The sequence below is a fragment of the Bacillus rossius genome, chromosome 13 (assembly GCF_032445375.1).
Source record: "Bacillus rossius redtenbacheri isolate Brsri chromosome 13, Brsri_v3, whole genome shotgun sequence".
NCBI lineage: Eukaryota > Metazoa > Arthropoda > Insecta > Phasmatodea > Bacillidae > Bacillus > Bacillus rossius.
Window position 1 is genome coordinate 24390451 of NC_086340.1, and position 19052 is coordinate 24409502.

General features: G+C 39.2%; 1 protein-coding gene across 3 annotated transcripts in view; it reads right to left on the bottom strand.

The window, feature by feature from the left end:
* Nucleotides 1-19052, bottom strand: part of LOC134538386 (uncharacterized) — an 835281-nt gene that overhangs the window by 68570 nt on the left and 747659 nt on the right. For all 3 annotated transcript variants that reach the window (XM_063379668.1, XM_063379669.1, XM_063379667.1), the window contains one exon: nucleotides 10764-10918. In XM_063379668.1, the coding sequence (XP_063235738.1) occupies nucleotides 10764-10918 (155 nt within the window). The remainder of the gene's footprint in view (nucleotides 1-10763; nucleotides 10919-19052) is intronic.

The window sequence follows — 19052 nt, forward strand, 5'->3', positions numbered from 1 at the left end:
TGCAAGCTGGCCGTAACGACAGGTCTGTTTCTCGAGTCCTGTGAGTGTCAGCCTCATTTCATCCGTAAATATATAGCATTTACTATAGCTTAAGTAGAAGAAGCCCTAAATGTTTTGTTAAAAACGAATTTTGACGTGACGTCTAATAAATCGATGAACGCCGGCTGCACGCACGAAAAAGTGTCCCGTTACGCACATTGTCCCGTTATGCTCACTGTACCGTTATGCTCACTGTCCCGTTACGCTCATTGTACGCTTGCGCCGCATCTATCTCTCTTCCACTCGATTGGAACAACCATTGATTTGAACTTTTTCGAGGCACATTAAACTTGAAACACTCCCATTCGTTTCCTACTTTTCCTATCATCGTCCTATCCTTAACAGAATAACACAGATTGGAAGTTAAATAGCAAACATGTATAAAAGTTATAGTTAAATAATTTCTTCGTTAAAGTAATTAACATATTTGAATTAATGAGTGAAAATAAAAGTAAATTTATCAATTAAATTGTAGATTTCATTTCACTCCTCCTTTGTATTCATACAAAATAGTGATAATTCAATAAAAATGATTCAATTTTATTCATAAAAGTATGCAAGCATTTCATTAAGTTTTGTTATGACTTTGTCACGTTAAACTATCGTCCGTAAACCGACTTTACAGACAACCAATTTTTAAGAAATTATTTTTACAATTATTTAATAAGCCTAGTATAGAGTAGAGTTATCCTTATAGAGCTATAACTAACTGAAAACCTTTATTACTTATATATTAAACAAAAAATTAATGATTATACCGCACCACGAAATTATTACTATAAAGTTTATATTTATTTATTTACCACTATGCCTATGTCTACCACTATTTAAACTTTGGATTAGCAAAGATATTTATTGCCCGTTAGTAAAATGCAGACTTAACAAACAAACGCATTATTGTAGTTAATACTACTTAGTTGTAATGTAGCAGTAATGTAGGCTTAGTAAACTTAGTAGACTTGTTAAAATTCAATGGATGTAAAGTTTTGAGAGGCCTTTGCGAAGCTTCGATTAAGCGAATCGATCGTAGCACGTTTTAATATTCTATTCGACTTCACCAGGAAATTTGTTATTCGTTTTATATGAAGCTTCGGTTGTGATGCAAAACTTCGCGTCTGATGTGAAGATAGGCTTTTTTTTGCAAAGCTTTTAAAATATTGAAGCCTAATATTCACTCATAAAAATATTTTTTTTTGTGTTGCATATTTTTTGCACGAATAAATTTAGTAACTTGTAAAAATCAAATAGGACACAAGGTTTACTTTTAAGATTGCTCAATATTAATTTTTTGCTTAGTTTATAATTTTTATTGAACGGTGTTAAGTCATAAACCAATTGGGCCCTATATGTGAATTCAAATATTATAAACGTTAAAACATAATTTTTTTTACGTCAATCCAGTATTTTCTAACATAAGTGTAATACAGCCTTGCTAAGAATTCGCAATTCGATTTGACTTAGCAAATAATTTGAACATTCGATTTTATATTCGCTTCGCATCAAAAAAACTAGTAATCGCACAGGTCTACGGGTGTTACCTTAGGTGTAATACACTGAGCGTTGTAACGCGCGTTAGAGAGTGCGTTGAAGGCGCACACATTTCGAGCGTCGAAGCATCAGGTCTAGCTTTCCCCCACATCAGTTTCAGGATGAAAGCCGAAGAGGTCACATGTCTTTGGCATCTATATCATTGCAATAAATCAATAAATTAAAAATATGGAAGACAAAGACAACACTGGGTCCATCATGTTCTAAGAGAGAGACTAACATACGGTACGATTGGGGGACGGGTATTATTATGAATGCATACTGTAATATAAAACACCATTGAGAAGCATTAAAAATAGACTTGCACTTCGGAGCCAATATTTACAGAAGCGCGCGTCCTATCGGACACTAGGTACCAAGACACGTAAAAGGAAGGGGGGGTTGGGGGGGGGGGGGGAAATCTCGGTACGCGGTTCGGAACCAGGGCATTAGCGCGTTAGCGCGTTAGCACGTGAAAAGCTTTCATCCACACCTAGGTATTCCAATAACGCGCGTTATAAAGCTCCATGTGTACTAGGCCATAAAGAGGATGACAAGAATAAAACCAACGTTAAGTCTAGCTGAATCAAGCTCAGCGAATCACAAAATATTATAAAAAAAAAATCCTGAGAGGCACAGCTTACAGGCATACGTAGATTTCGAAGACCATATTTTTCTTCCAGAAATTTTTTGTAAATTTCCATAAACTTCTGGAACATTTTAAGAACTTAATGTACATAACAACCTGTATGTTCGCCAATATTAAAAAAAAAAGTTCGATTAAACCTTTTCTTATTCCATTAAGCGAAAATATTTTGAATGTTTTTAACTTAATGCATCCATCCTTGAATGTCTTAACGAATTTCATATTATGCCTACCAGGGTAGTTATGCAATTATATTTGTCATAAAAACACTATTTTTCATCATCAATGTACCTAATATTACGATAGTTACTAATAAATTCTGACGAATTTGATTCGAAGGAAATTATATATATAGGCTATATATATTTTTTTAATTCAACGCCGGTTTTTTACGGTAATAGTTCTTTTCATCACAAATTGATTAACCCGAAAGATTCAGATAAAGATTAGAAGTTTTAAACTAAGTTTTGATAGTATATCTAATTTAAAAGTAATGTGTTTTTTTTTTTTACTTTCTACCCTTGTTATTTTCACCCCTTGCAGTAATGATTTGTTACATAAAATATACTTCAGTTAAAGTTTTCAACAATTTTTAAAAAGCTAAACAAAAACAAACATTAATTCCATAAAGTCCATGGTAGATAAGTTTTATTTATTTTCTTATTTCAAACCCAGGTTTTTACAACTATTTGCAGTAATGGTTTGTATTATCACAAAATTGTTTCAGACAAAAGATTTCGTTAAAAATTATAAGATTTACGAACAAAATGAACTGTTGTAGTGTACCTATTAAGGGAGTTATGGATTTTTTTTTTTTAAATTCTAACCCTTAATTTTTAAACCCCTTGCAGCAATGGTTCGTCTAATCAAAAATTGTTTCAGACAAAAGTTTTAGATAAAAATTATGACTAATACATCATTTGTACGAATTCGATGTTGGGCTTAAGAAGGAAATTATTATTAGTTTGTCCTTTCATCCCATGTTTATTCTACTCCTTGCAAGTAATGGTTGGTAGTATAAATATTTTTTAAACTAAAGTTGTAGATAATAATTTAAGGTTTAACAGTCAACCATAACGGATTTAACAGTATACGTGGTACGTAAATTATGATTTTTTTTAAATTCTATCCCTTATTTTTTCAATCACCTACAACAATGGTTCGGCTTATTAAAAGTTTTTTTTTGTATTTTTTATTTTGTGATATAATTTTTCGTGATTCACCTATCTTGATTTACCCAGACGTACGTTGGGATTCTCCTGATAATTCCTGTCAATAATTTGTTGGTGTTATTCCAAGTGCTTCTTGTCATTTGTGGCTAGACTTCTGATGGTATTCTCTTTGTGTCTCAGGTTAATCCTGACGAGACTTCTGCTGTCCTAAGAAAAAAAAAATTCCCTGCATGTATTTGAGGTATATTTCAAAGAATACTGCATATTGTTGCCGTTACCATGGTAGACTTCCGGAAATTTTTTATACAGATTTTCTTTTCATTGTTCTTTGACACGATAATCATCAACAACTCAAAAGTTTGTTGCGGTAGCTAGTCGCTGCACACAAATTGCTTTTTTTTTTTTTTTTTTTTTTACTGGTTTGGACTTTATAATTTATAACCCTGAATGGTTCTTCTGTCGAACACCCGTGTGTTGCGGGTGGCCAATCCTCCAGGCAAGTTATCGTCATTGTTTCGCGCGCCTCGTCTGAAGTAGGTGAGGGGAAGGGGGGAGGGGGGTGACCACGTGACCGCTCACGCGACTGCCAACCCTCCTTTCGTCTCTACCAAAGTAGGGGTAACTCGGACCTTCTGGGCGATTCTAGGAAGAAGGGGAAACGCGCCCGAGTATTATATATACCCCCGATCTGAGCATAGAGCAATGAAGGACTGTATAATTTCTCTCTAACAGACTTCGGTCAACCTGAAGCTCTATCCACTCCTGAGTGTAGGCCCGATACACCAGCTCGCGACAAAAGTACTAAACTAATAAAAGTTACCAAATACAAACATGTTTATTTGAATGTTTATTTATATACTTAAATTTACAGGCGTAAAACTAACTTTCCCTTTCTTAACTTAGTTTAGGCTGGCTGGCAGCCTGGCGGGAAACGACGAAAGTCGCCCCCAAAACAACCAGTGCCAACCAAACCAATGCGGACAGCAATGTCCAAGTGCCCATCCCCCACATGGTAGACTTTTTCGGATCTGTCCAAGTCTTCTTCCTGAACCAATCCCTCTGTTTCCCGTAACCATCCTGTTTGTAATCAATGCATGAATTTTTGCATCTTGCATGTAAGTGCCCAGGGTTTTCCCTGTCTCTATGTTGGTTTTACCTGGGCCCAATTGATCTAGTTTTTGGTTTCGAATTAAGAAGCGAGGAAAGTTAGTCATGGCGCCAAAACCCAGCCATGGATGGCCAATCCCCTCCTAGCACATGATGCATGCGACCCCTCCTGCAGGTGTAAAGCGTGTAGGTTTCAGCCTGAGACGCACCCAGTCTCCTCCCTAACCCGGACCCTTTCCAAATACACTTAGTTTTTGGTTAGGTTAGGTTAGGTTAGAAAAATTTAAAAAAATAAATAAATCACCGAGTGTGGGAGGAAGGATCACGAAGCACACATACACGATCGTCGTCCAGCCGCCGACCAGCCAGACCGAGCACGCATCGAACATAGAAAGTGGACCTAGTCTCTGGGACTGGTAAGATCATCTTACATGTTAAGGGGCCCGCCTCGTCAGGGGTGTATGTGTGTTAGTGAGGCGGGATGATAAGCGCGACGCTCGCTGGTGCTTCCAGCGCGGTATAGCCTCTAAGCGCAAGTCTCTGAACTGGCACGCATTCGTCTCGTCGTCACAGGATAACTGTGAAATTTGAGCGGTGACCGTAACATTATATGGCGGAGAAATGAAGATAAAGGTGTTATGCAAGCCCCTTAAGTGCTTTCAAGAATCTGTACTGATTGTTTTATGCTTAAAAATTACTCTGAAAACACGCGTTTTAGGCATTTTAACGCTTCTAAAAATACAGTTTAAAAACTGAATCCGAAATTAAAAGTACTTTTCGGCCCTCAGCGATCTCTTAAATGATATTCTTAAATAGGCCCCACTCGGATATCTTGAGTGGTTTTGAAATCGCGTTGTTTTTCCTGAAGCTCTGCACACCGTATGTGTTCCCAGGTAGGCGGGCCCCTTAAGCACTTTGTAAATCGGACTTAGCCCACTCGTCAAGGAGGGACCCGGGGTGCAGTGCTGCGGAGAGCGACTCAGCGAAAGAAGGTAATCGTCGTCGGCGACATGACGCGTAAACTCGTGGACCGAGTGTTGGGGGAACTCGACGGGCGAGTTTTATGTGAAAAGTCGCTCTACTGTTTTGGGGCACCTGTGGATGGTCCGAGGTCTGTGAATGCTCGCCGTTTTTCTCGCCGAGCGAGTACGAGATGGAGAGCAGAAACTCTGAAGGAGATACTCTCTCGTGGCTGTGTGTGTGTGTAACTGCGGGGGTTGGTTTGTTGGCTGGCATGTCATGGGCAGGATAATGATGTACCCGACTTCGGACTTTCTTCCCGACAAGTGACTTATAAACCACGAGGCAACTATTATTGACTTTGTGTATACGAGTGTTGAGGGTGTTCAAAGAAACCGTTTTTTTCAAGCACCCTGGTTTGGTTTGTGACAGGGGCGGGCATGCTGGCTGTGGCCTGTTCTTCGCGCCGCTGTGTCGCAGTCGTCGGGGCAACTCGTTGTCCGTGTTTGGGAGCGCGCCACAGAGTCCGGCTCGCGTGCTGTTGGGGCAGGAGAGCGCCCGCTAGTCGGCGGGCGAGCTGGTGGAAGAGACGACTCGTCGAGCGAGCCCGGGACAGGACGCCCCACCAACTCTTAAGGAGAGTGTCCGGCCAGTTTGCACCCCCAGTCTCGAAGGTTTTCATTTAAAGTTGGTAGATGTCAAGCAGATAAAATATCGAAGTCTGAGGCGTTGTACACGCAGTATAAATGTTTGAGGACATTTATAATGTTTGCAAATAGTTTGTTTCAGTTATAATGTCATTTTTGTCCTCAAGTCATTCTCACATATGCTTACCTCAGATATTTTATTCCTAAAATTTTACTCGTTTGAATTAGTCTTCTTTTAATGTATGCGAGTTTTCCCATTCATTACAGTTTTGCTATTGTAAATACGGAGGTTAATAAATATTTTAAACATAATATTATTCACTTTGTTAATTTTTCAGAATAATAACATTTCACTATATGTTAGAAGTTGATGTATGACTTGTTGGTAATAAACAAAATGTTTGTGTTGATAGGCACAGACTGTGCGCATCCTCGAGCAAGTCAAGAAACGAAGGGCATGCGCACAAGACCAATTGACTGCTCGGTATTTTTTATTTTGTCTTTGTTAACCATGTATGCGCTATTAATAAAATGTGCGACTTTCACAATCCATTTATTTGGTTTCGCTGAAACACGACTCTTTTATGTTTCCCCTCCGTGGGGGGGGGGGGGGGCAACAAGTTTATATACATAATCACAATAGGTATTCTGGAAACTATAACTGTCGCAATTTTTCTCAAATAAACTTCCAAACTTATACATAGCATCCAGTAGTGAAAAATCTCGGCCAAGTTCGTTAATGGGCAATATCCGACCAAATAAGTATAAATGGGGGATGTTTAAAAAAATAAAAAATAAAAATCGTTCTAACTACGTAATATGAAAAAAAAATTATCACATCCGTTTGGACGTTTCATAACTAGTAAGGGTAATGCAAAAATCTTTTGACTAAATAAGTATTTATACGACCAACCATAAATGCAAGGGGTTGAAAAAACAAGGATTGGAGGACAAAAAAAAATAACTCTTCGAAGGCACAACATCGAATTCGTACCAATTGTTTATTAATATTAATACTTTTATCTAAAATATTTGTCTGCAACAACTTTTGATAAGACGAACTATTGCTGCAAGGTGTTGAAAAAATGAGGGGTATACTTTTCATAAAATTCAATACTCTCAAACTATCAAATCCGTCAGATTTTACGTAAATTTTATAGTTTTTACCTAAAACTTTGGTTTGAAACCATTTTTGATAATACGTATCATTACTCAAGGGGTGGAAATAACAAGTGTAGAATATCAAAATGACATTACTTTTTAATACATTTACTTTTATTTCCATTATAATTTATTGTAAAACGCCTAAGCTTTATCTAAAACCTTTGGCTGGAACAATTTTTGTTGAAACGAACTATCACCGTAATAACAGGGGTTCAAGTTAAAAATAAATAAACTTTTGTAGTATAAAATTCGTCGGAATGTTTTAAAATTATCTTAATATTACCTTAAAATTAAAAAAACAAATATTCGGCCACGTATTAGTGCAAGGGATGAAAAATTGTGTTTGAAGATCAAAAATAATTGTTTGACTACCTTATTAGGCATATTATGAAATTCATTAAGTCATTCAATGCTGTTGCATAAATAAACAAAAAACATTCAAAATATTTTAGCTGCATGGAATATGAGAAAATGTTAAATCGATATTTTTTGAATATTGTAGAACATATCAGATGTAGATCAGCTACATTAAATCCTTAAAAAGTTCCAGGAGTTTATAGAACTTTCCAAAATATTTCCAAATAAATATGTACTTAGAAATCTACCTACGCCTGTGGGCTGTGCCGGAAGGATTTTGTTTTTAATGAGACAAGCAATTTTATTCCTAGTTTCGTTTGATTACTGAATTTATGTTACCAAATCAGCACTTAACAATATATTCTTATCAGTTGTAATTCAGACAAAAATTATTCACTACTCGGACGATATCTATACTAATTAAAGCTGCGAAACACCGCCATACAAAATGATTTCCCTTCCCCTCAAGGTTTAGCGAGGCCCTCATTTTCTTGCGATATTGAGTGAGCATCCAGCATCCTACATAAAATCGGTACTACTTCTAACAAAGTTTCTTGCATGAGATAAATTAACTCTCTTTGACGAAATATTTAAATGCATACATAGAAGAGCGATAATATAAGCGAAAATTTCTGGAAAAATAGAGTGTTCTACTTGGTTGGATCATTTTCTGTTTGAATTATGGAAGACGATTTCGATGACATATCAAGAACAGTCAAGTGTGGTACCAAAAGCAGTAGTGTCATCGTCAGCATATGTGTCAATACTGTGGCACAATACGCATGAGAAATGCAAGTGTAAAAAGGTCCTTTGTAAAAAAAATGCTACGTTGCGACAATTGCGGCTTTTAGTTTGGACGAAATAATAAATTTAAAAAAAAATTGTTTGCGTTGAGTCTAATCTAGACAGAAGTGAAACGTCTTGTTTTTTAGGTATACATTATTATTTTCATTTTCGATCAAACTATCCACTTAAAAATGAACAGTAATTCTAACTCAATTGCACAAATCAATAATTATTTTCCACACGAATAAATCAATCGCAGATTCTTTGAATACAATAAAAGAAATACGGCAGCGTCAACCGTTAGCCGTCACGGAAACTGAGGAGTAGACAAAACACAAGCACCGTTACGAGAATTCCGTAGTATAACTGCTCAGTCATTTCTACCTCTCCCCTGCCGTCTCTCCTTTCCGACTGTTACAACTAGCATACAACATGCTTAAGCTGTGTACCTCTTGCCCCCCTTATTTCCCCATCTTTCCATTCGACCGCTGACGCATGCGTTGAGAGTGGCGTCGCCGCTGACGCACTCTCCTCCTTTACAAGGTTCCCCCACCACATGCGATCGGAAATTTCGTAAAGCTTAAAACATTTTTGTTCCCTCAGCAAATAAATTTCACTTTAAAAAAATTGGTTGTCTGTAAAGTCGGTTTACTAACGATAGTTTAACGTGACAACGTCATAACAAAACATTGGTGAAATTATTGAATACTTTTATGAATAAAATTGAATCATTTTTATTGAATTATCACTATTTTGTATGGATACTAATAAGGAGTGAAATGAAATCTACAATTTAATTGATAAATTTACTTTTATTTGCACTCATTAATTCAAATATGTTTATTACTTTAACGGAGGGATTATTTTAACTATAACTTTCATACATGTTTGCTATTTAACTTCTTCTAATCTGTGTTATTCTGTTAAGGATAGGACGATGATAGGAAAAGTAGGAAACGAATGGGAGTGTTACAAGTTTAATGTGCCTCGAAAAAGTCAAATCGATGGTTGTTCCAATCGAGTGGAAGAGAGCTAGATGCGGCGCAAGCGTACAATGAGCGTAACGGGACACTGTGCGTAACGGGACACTGTGCGTGACTGGACACTTTTTCGTGCGTGCAGTCGGCGTTTAACGATTTATTAGATGTTGTCACGTCAAAAAAATCGTTCTAACTCTGTAATATGAACAAAAAAATCACATCCGTTTAGACGTTTCATAACTAGTTAGGGTAATGCCAAAATCTTTTGACTAAATAAGTTTTTGATACGACCAACCATAAATACAAGGGGTTGAAAAAACAAGGATTGGAGGACAAAAAAATATAACTCTCTTCGAAGGCACAACATCGAATTCGTACCAATTGTTTATTAATATTATTACTTTTATCTAAAATATTTGTCTGCAACAACTTTTGATAAGACGAACTATTGCTGCAAGGTGTTTAAAAAATGAGGGGTATACTTTTCAAAAAATTATAACTCCCTTTGTAAGTAAACCATCAAATCCGTCAGATTGTACGTACATTTTATAGTTTTTAACTAAAACTTTGGTTTGAAATTTTTTTTGATAATACGTACCATTACTCAAGGGGTGGAAATAACAAGTGTAGAATATCAAAATGACATTACTTTTTAATACATTTACTTTTATTTCCATTATAATTTATTGTAAAACGCCCAAGCTTTATCTAAAACCTTTGGCTGGAACAATTTTTGATGAAACGAACTATTACCGTAATAACAGGGGTTGAATTTAAAAAGAATTAACTTTTGTAGTATCAAATTCGTCGGAATGTTTTAATAATTATCTTAATATTACTTTAAAATTGAAAAAAAATATTCGGCCACGGATTAGTGCAAGTGATGACAAATTGTGTTTGAAGATCAAAAATAATTGTATGACTACTTTATTAGGCATATTATGAAATTCATTAAGTCATTCAATGCTGTTGCATAAATAAACAAAAAACATTCAAAATATTTTAGCTGCATGGAATATGAGAAAATGTTAAATCGATTTTTTTTCAAATATTGACGAACATATCAGATGTAGATCACCTACATTAAATCCTTAAAAAGTTTCAGGAGTTTATAGAACGTTCCAAAATATTTCCAAAGAAATATGTTCTTTCCATTCGACCGCTAGCGCATGCGTTGGGAGTTGGCGTCCCAGAATACGCACTCTCCTCCTCTGCAAGGTTCCGCCACCACATGCGATCGGAAATTTCGTAACGCACAAAAAAAATTTTTTTTTTCCCTCAGCAAATGAAGTTCACTTAAAAAAAAACACACACACACGCGCACATGTATATAAACCTGCGAAGGTGCACAGAGAGGGTGTAAGAGGGTCGCACTCACTGTAGGTCTTGAGCTGGCTGATGGGCTGCTGCTGCTGCTTGGGCGCCGGCGACTGCTTGACCACGGGGCGGGCGGGCGGCACCATGAGGCGAGGTCTCTTGAGCGGCGGCACCAGCCTCGGCGGACCCGGCGGGAAGGACGCCGAGGCGTAGTAGCTGCGGGCAAGCCAGCACTACAGTTCCTTCCTCGACAAATGGTTTTTTTCCCTAACCTAACTAAAAACTAAGTGTGTTTGGGAGGGGTCCGGGTTAGGGAGGGACCTAGGTGCGTCTCAGGCCGAAGCCTATACGCCTAGTCATGCTGGGATTAGCCATGCAAGGAGAGGGTCGCATGCATCGTGTGCTAGGAGGGGGATTGGCCAGCCATTGCAGCGATTGTTGCCATGACTAACTCCCCTCACTCTTATCTCTAGTCTAAACTACTAGTTAAGTTGGGCCCAGGTAAAAACCTGCATAGACACAGGGAAAACCCTGGTCACTTTCATGCGGGATGCAAGTTTGCATGCATTGAGTGTAGGAAAGTACAGGAGACAGAGGATGGTCTGGATGAAGAGTTGGCCAGAGTAGAAAGAGTCTACCATGCGGGGGTTGGGCACTTGGACTCGAGGTCCGCCTTGATTTTTGATTTTGTCCAGGACTGGAATTCTCTGCCCAGGGACGGAGACAATACCTCTCGCGTAATAACTAGGGACCCGGAAAAATTCGCGGATTGAATGACCTGTAGGATGAACTCCATAGTTCTACGTACACTCGGTCAAATGCCACCCACTCATTGGCTGCTGTCTTGTGAGACGTTCCAGCGTAGCAGCGGCCTGCGATTCGATAAAGATTTGGTCGGGTGTTTCTCATTGGCCCAGAGTCATCCAGGTCAGTTGTGAACCAATAGCAGAGGGCAGCACTGAGGTATAACTAGAGACATGCAAAATTCGCGGATTCATTTCACGATAGGCTAGCATCAAAACAACTATACCTTCGTACCGCTTTTGCGATTGGCCCACATTTTATCCGGGGAACTGTGAGCCAATGGGAAACACTAAACCAAGAAAGTGCCCAATTACGGACAGCCTAGTTGAGACGTCTCACGCATCAGTAGCCAATGAACAGGTGTCATTTCCGCGAGTATTAAAAGGACTGTGGAGTCTATCCTAGAGGTCAATGAATCCGCGAATTGTGCAGGTCTCTAGGTATAACGAATTGCATTTTTAGCCAATCGCGAAATGAATTCGCGATTTTTTCCGGGTCTCTAGTAATAACTAGAGGCAGGCATTTTTCGCGAATAAATCTGAACGCCTATTAAGACTGCAATATTGTATACCCGCACCGGCGGTTTCTCCCTTGTGATTGGCGGGCCGTCTGCGAGAGCAAGTCGATGCCTTATTCGACCGGGCCACTCAGGACGCGTTTGCTTCCCCACTGACTTACTGTGATTGGTGTTGTAACAATCGACATGCGCCTGGAAGAAACTACTCACCCAATCACTAAAAACAGACGATGCTGCAGGATTTTAACTTTCAGCTAGTCTCGGAATCTTTTCGCGAAATATGCATGCCCCTAGTAATAACAAACCACTTTAAAACCTTACACACGTATTTATTTCGTTGTTTAATAAGTTTCTAGATTTAGTTACGTTCTTTGGATAACATTTTACGGGAATACAATGTTTGAAATAAATCTTACCCATTGGAAGAATTATCCAAAGAACACAGAGAACCTAGATATAACGATCCGAAAGGACAAGTATTGAGGACCAACGAAAAATTATTATACATCAAAATTAATTTACGTAAAATATTTAAGTTGATTCAGAAGTGGAATATGTCAAGAAAACAACAAGAAAACATGATTTCTAAAAAAAAATATGAAATTACTGCAAATAAACATACAAAAGAGAACAAACAAATAGGACAGTATAGAAAGTCATATTCGGCTCGTTTAAAAAACAAACCGACAAATAAAATACAAATGCAATTAAAGATCATGGACGGTACCACACAAGCAACACAAACAGGCACAGATGACTTCACTTTGGGCATAAGGTCTCTTATCGTCAACGAGGTTGTTACATATAAAAAGTTGCGTTTCGATGTTTTTCTTAAAATTAATTAAAATAGTTTCTAACATTAATAATTAACTATAAATGAATTACATAAATTAAAATAAATGTGTGCGTGAAGTCCACGCGTGACAAATGTGAAACTCATTGCTTATCAGATATAGCTAGAGATACATTATTAATTTTTTTTATTGAACAAGGATGCGGGTAAGATCTCAAATAAAAAAAAGCCCTTTTTGCAGCCTGTACTCTCGCATTTGTTCACTAACTCTTTTAGGCGCCTCCTTTTAGCGATTTATTCCCATGTTGACTTTATAATACCTCTAAAAATACTTCCATGTTATTATTTTTAGGCATGATGTTAAATCGCGATCTCCCGCTGAATAAAATGAAAGAATAAAACAAACTCCAATCGAATGTAATTACAACGTCTATCTCACAATTCTAAAAGTCCTTTTGAAATTTCAAATACGCGAATAAACAAATTATAGATACTTCAAAATAAAATAAATATGGTAGCATCGTACTTTAGCCAATACGAAAACTGAGGAGTAGACAAGACATAAGCAGCGTTACGAGAATTCCGTACCATCACTGCTGCATCATTTCCATCTCTCCCCTGCTGCCTCCCTTTCCGGCAATTACAACTAGCACATAGCTTGCTACGCTACGTACCTATCCTTCCCTCCTCCTTCTTCCCGTATTCCCATTCGACCGCTAGTGAAAGCGTTGGAGTAGCGTCGCCGCTGACGCACTCTCCTCCTCTACTTGTTCCCCCACCACATATAACTGTTCCCCTCATGCGATCAAAATTTTCGTAACGCTCGAAAATTGTAGCTCCCCTCAGCAAAGAAGTTTCACACAAAATTATTTAACATATTTGTAGTGTTTCTTTCCATCTTTTCCAATGGAAAGAAAACGCATGGTTGCGGGTGTTCGGTGACTTGAAATGTTAAGACTACGTTTACATTTTCGGCGCATCGGTGTCCCCCTTTGAATTTTCCCTCTCTCACCTCCATCCGCCTCTCTATCGCTACTTCCCCTCTCTGTAGCAGTGATAGGTAGAGACCTGCAAATTTCGCGGATTATTTCGGTGATCGGCTAGAATTCAAACACATATACCTCTTAGATAATTTTGATATTGGCTTACTGTTCATCTGGACGAATCTCAACCTATTTTAAACCCTCAACCAAAGAAGGATCGAATCACAGACAAACCAGCTGAGACGACTTACAAGTCAGCAGCCAATGAACTTGCGTTATTTTCCCGAGTGTACAGGGGTATGTGCAGTCTATCCTGAAGGCTATCTAAACCGCGAATTTTGCAGGTCTCTAGTGATAGGGCGTGCACATAAGCGACGACAGCACTTAGCTCGCACAAGTAGGGCTAGACTCCCTAGTCTCCTAATTTAATGTTGAACGGACACTGTAGCGGTAATTAGATCAGCTTAGACTAAATAATTTTATAAATAGACGCAAAATACTCTTCCCTTCTAAGTTTATAAATTTAGGCTGGTTGGTGTAAAACGAGGAACGTCGCCATCGAAAAAACCAGCTCTGCCCAAAACCCTTTGCTTAGTGGTATCTTTGTACCCCAACCAACTAATCTTCGTGGACCATCCTTCATTCTCCTGTAACCAATCTGTCTGCTTAATGCATGAATGCATGATTTTCGCACCCCGCAAGAAAAAAGCCCATTGTTTTCCTTGTGTCTATGCAGGTTTTACCTGAGCCAAACTTAAATAGTTACAGTCTAGAATTAATAGCGTATTGGAGTTAGTCAGGGCATCAATCGCTGCCATGGCTGGCCAATCCCCTACTAGCATGTAATGCATGCTACCTCTCCTGCATAGCTAAAATCCCTGCATGTTAAGGCGTATAGGCTTTGGCCTGAGATGCACTTAGACTGGTATTCCAAGACGTGCGGGAAAGGTAGCGAATAAGCACTGCCTTGTTAAAATACGACAGTAACCTAACTCTCGGGCCGTATTCCTGAAAGTGTCCCAACTGAATCCCAGTAAGGAAACGGATCGGCAAACCATTTTAATAAACTGTGCCCTGCGCGAGGCTAGAAACTGGTTCCAACGCATTCTAGTGGACGTTCGGCAACCATATACGCAATTGTTACGGTAATCATACCAGAGATAGCAGCACCATAGCACAGCAATTTAAACCACCTTTCTATCCTGTTCAGCGTAATTTTGTAATTTATGAGATTATCAAAAGAAAATAATGAAAATCATAATTAACAATAAAAAGAGCACGTTTTACGCATACTTCTTTTTTTATTTATTACTTCAAATACGATCCATTTTATACTTCCTATTGTGTGACGTCTTTTTTTTTTATGTTTCTCCCTTGTGTACCTCTGAGTACACTGTTGTGTCTTGCACCTACTTAAAGTAGCTTCCAGGGTTTTTATAAGAAAATTAATATAAAGTTCTCTTTAACCACTCAAGGGCAGTACCACCCTAGTGATTGTTCCCTTGCGATTGGCGGCCGTCTTCAAGAGAAGCTACTGTCCTGTTCGGCCGGGCCATTCAGGACGCGTTTACTTCCGCACGGGATAGCTGCGATTCGTATGTCGACAGTAAGCATGCACTGAAAGGAACTTTACCAATTACAGAAACGCAGATGATGATACATTGTATTACCACGTAGATAGATACCAGAAAAGAAAAATTCGCGGATTATTTCCGCAATAGCCTAGAATTGAAATACTTATAACGGCAGTACTCCATCTTATATTAGTTTGCCACCGATGTGAAGAACACTCGACCAATGAACCGTCGAAGCTCAGACCACCCGGTGTGGGAAAATATGCGTCACAAGTCAGTGGCCAATGAACAGGCGGCAGTTCCCCTTGCATGCGCATGACTGCGTGGTCTATCCCAGTGGTCATTGAAAGTGCGATTCTTTTATTTTGATACTGTACACGTTGTAGGTCTCGAGATAATTTCGCGATAAATACGTGGCCTCTCATATTAAGGCAGGGGTGAATTTCGAAACACCCCGTATGTGTGCCACGCCGGCTACAACCATCCCGGCCCGCGAGTTGGCGCAGGTAAACGGTCCGGTCCGCAAGAGGCGCCGCTGCCAAAATCAACAATGTGCTCCCCTCGATGTCTTGGCCCGTCAGATGGGGCGCGCAGTGTTTCTCCTGGCACCTGCCGGCCCCATTCGACCCAAGGCTGCTATCACGCTGTCCCTCCCTCTGCGCGGCGCCGGGACGCGAAGACGCTCCCTCGCTCGACTGACGCCCTGCATGTTAGCTGCGCCGAAATACCATAACGCCGAATGTCAAAATTGACCACAACGCCGACAGCTAGAAAAATGCTGTGTACCACAACGCCGAAATAACAACTGAATGAATTTGTGTGTGTTTCATAAACGTACCTTAACGCCGGAATACCACAATCAAACCTAACCTTACTTAACCTAACTTAATCTAGCGTAATATAACCTAACCTAACTTAACCTAGCCTATCCTAACCTAGCCTAACCTAACCTAGTCTAACCTAACCTAGTCTAACCTAACCTAGTCTAACCTAACCTAGTCCAACCTAACCTAGTCCAACCTAACCTAGTCTAACCTAACCTAGTCTAACCTAACCTAGTCTAACCTAACCTAGTCTAACCTAACCTAGTCTAACCTAACCTAGTCTAACCTAACCTAGTCTAACCTAACCTAGTCTAACCTAACCTAGTCCAACCTAACCTAGTCCAACCTAACCTAGTCTAACCTAACCTAGTCTAACCTAACCTAGTCTAACCTAACCTAGTCTAACCTAACCTAGTCTAACCTAACCTAGTTTAACCTAACCTAGTTTAACCTAACCTAGTCTAACCAAACCTAGTCTAACCTAGTCTAACCTAGTCTAACCTAACCTAACCTAACCTAACCTTTGTGGCAGTCCTGCAATGACATTTTTCGGCTTTGATATATGTCGGCGTTGTGGTACTTCGGCGTTGTGGTGCGTCCCCCTCCGGGATGGGGCAGGTGCCGCCGTTAGGCCCGCTCTACGACGGCACGCAGACGGAGATGGAGACGGTCCCCCAAGGATCAGCCCGTGGATGCTGGGCTCTTACGTTCCGCTTGCGTTGCCCCTTGCGACCAACAGAAGCCGAAGAGTCGGCTGCGGTGTCAGGCATGATCGTTTCTGTCCCAAACACGTTAAAAAAAAATATAATTTTCAATCACGAGAACATCTGGTGTTATATTGTAACTTCCGTCGTGAATTACTGCGTATTAATATTTTGGTAACATTCAGATGCAATCTCGTTGGTTTGCCACTGTTACTTCTTCCGTGTACCGTCAAAGCAGCAGACGCGATTGTAAAAATCATCCGGGGAGATCCGTCTCCGTTTCCGTACCATTTTAGAACGGGTTTTTTGAGCCACGTTATTTTCGCGGATTCATTTCGATCCAGGCAAGACTCAATTAGCCTGTTGTAGAGAATAAGTCTGAATTCAACCGACCAACTTCGACTGCAGGTCCATCACGACGAAATAAGTTGAAACAATATAATACGACTTATGGTCTAAAGTGCTTCCCAAAGGCTGGTGTACTTCTTTGAAGTTGGGGATGAACAAAAATGTTATTGTAAATAATAGGTAATATTTAAGATATAACACTGACAGTCTGTCTGACAGTCAGAACAGCCAAACGAAAACATTTGTACGGTCTCTACGAGTTTCGTTCTGAGCCTAAGAAATTGTGGGCTAGTCTTAGAACAGCGGGTATTAACTCATCACAGAAAGATTCTGATCTTAAAAGTCATAATTTAACAGCAAATCAGTTAAATTCATTTTCCGTTAGCCAGCATACAGATACGTCAATCCCGTATACAACCAAATCGTCTGACACATTCGTACCTAACAACTCTGAGTATTCTGAAGATAAGTTTTTCTTCTCTCCTGTGTCATGTCTAGATGTCGCGAGAGCCTTGCGTCGCAACAAAAGTAATGCAAATGGCAACTACCAAATATCAATCAAATGCTGGAAATTATTTTACCATTTATAGTCCATGCATTAGAATGGAAGTATTCACACATAAAGCCCATACCAAAAATTAAGTATCCTGAGACAGCTAAAGATTTTCGCCCTATAAGCATCCTACCAACTGTCTCCAAAACCTTTGAACACCTGGCGCACAAGCAAACCTATGCTTACCTTTTACAGAGAATTTTTTTTGATACCTTCCCATCAGGATTTAGACCCGGCCACAGTACCACTACTGCCCTCATTAATGTTACTGATAGCATACGTCATGCAATTGATAGGCGTGAAATAACGATCCTAACGTTGCTTGACTTCAGTAAAGCATTTTATTCAATAGATCACAATATTATTGTACGAAAAATGTCAATTCAATACAATTTTTCTCATAGTGTTTGTACATGGTTCAATTCCTACCTAGGTGGTCGTTATCAACGTGTCGTTCTCAATACCGAAGTATCCACGTGGCTCCCGATAGTAGCAGGTGTTCCTCAGGGTTCAATTATTGGGCCACTTTTATTTACTATATTCATACATGATTTACCTAAATGCCTAAAACATTGCCAATACCACATGTATGCCGATGGTGTGCAAATAGATATTCACGCAAAAGCAGCCGATATCAATCAGTCAATTTGTTCTGTCAATGATGATCTCGATTCTGTCTCTAAGTGGGCAAAAGTTAATAAACTCAGGCTGAATGCAAATAAAACCCGAGCAATATTATTTGGTTGTACTCATAAGGTCTCTGAATTAATTCGTAACAAAAACTGTAACTTATCGCTTCAAGGAGTTGATATTCAGTTCTCTAACGTCGTAAGAAATCTGGGAGTCCTGATAAACACAACCTTAACCTGAAGGGAGCATATAATGCATGTAAGAAGGTACATTTTTCCCTTCACTGCTTACGACGGTTAAAAAATTTGCTTCCACTTAGTATTAAAACCATGCTTGTTCAAACACTAATTATGCCTTACTTTGATTACTGCGATGTCCTCTTTCCTGATCTAACTGATAAACTAGCTAAGCGACTACAGAAGCTCCAAAAATGCTGCGTAAGATACATTTTTAACCTTTAATTACGAGATCATCTAACCCAACACTATCAGCAGCTAAAATGGCTCACTCTCACACAAAGACGCAAAATGCACATATTTATCCATGCTTATAAGGTGCTGCAGCACATATCACCTCATTATATGTCAGCCAGTATTAATTACCTACATAGTTAACATAGC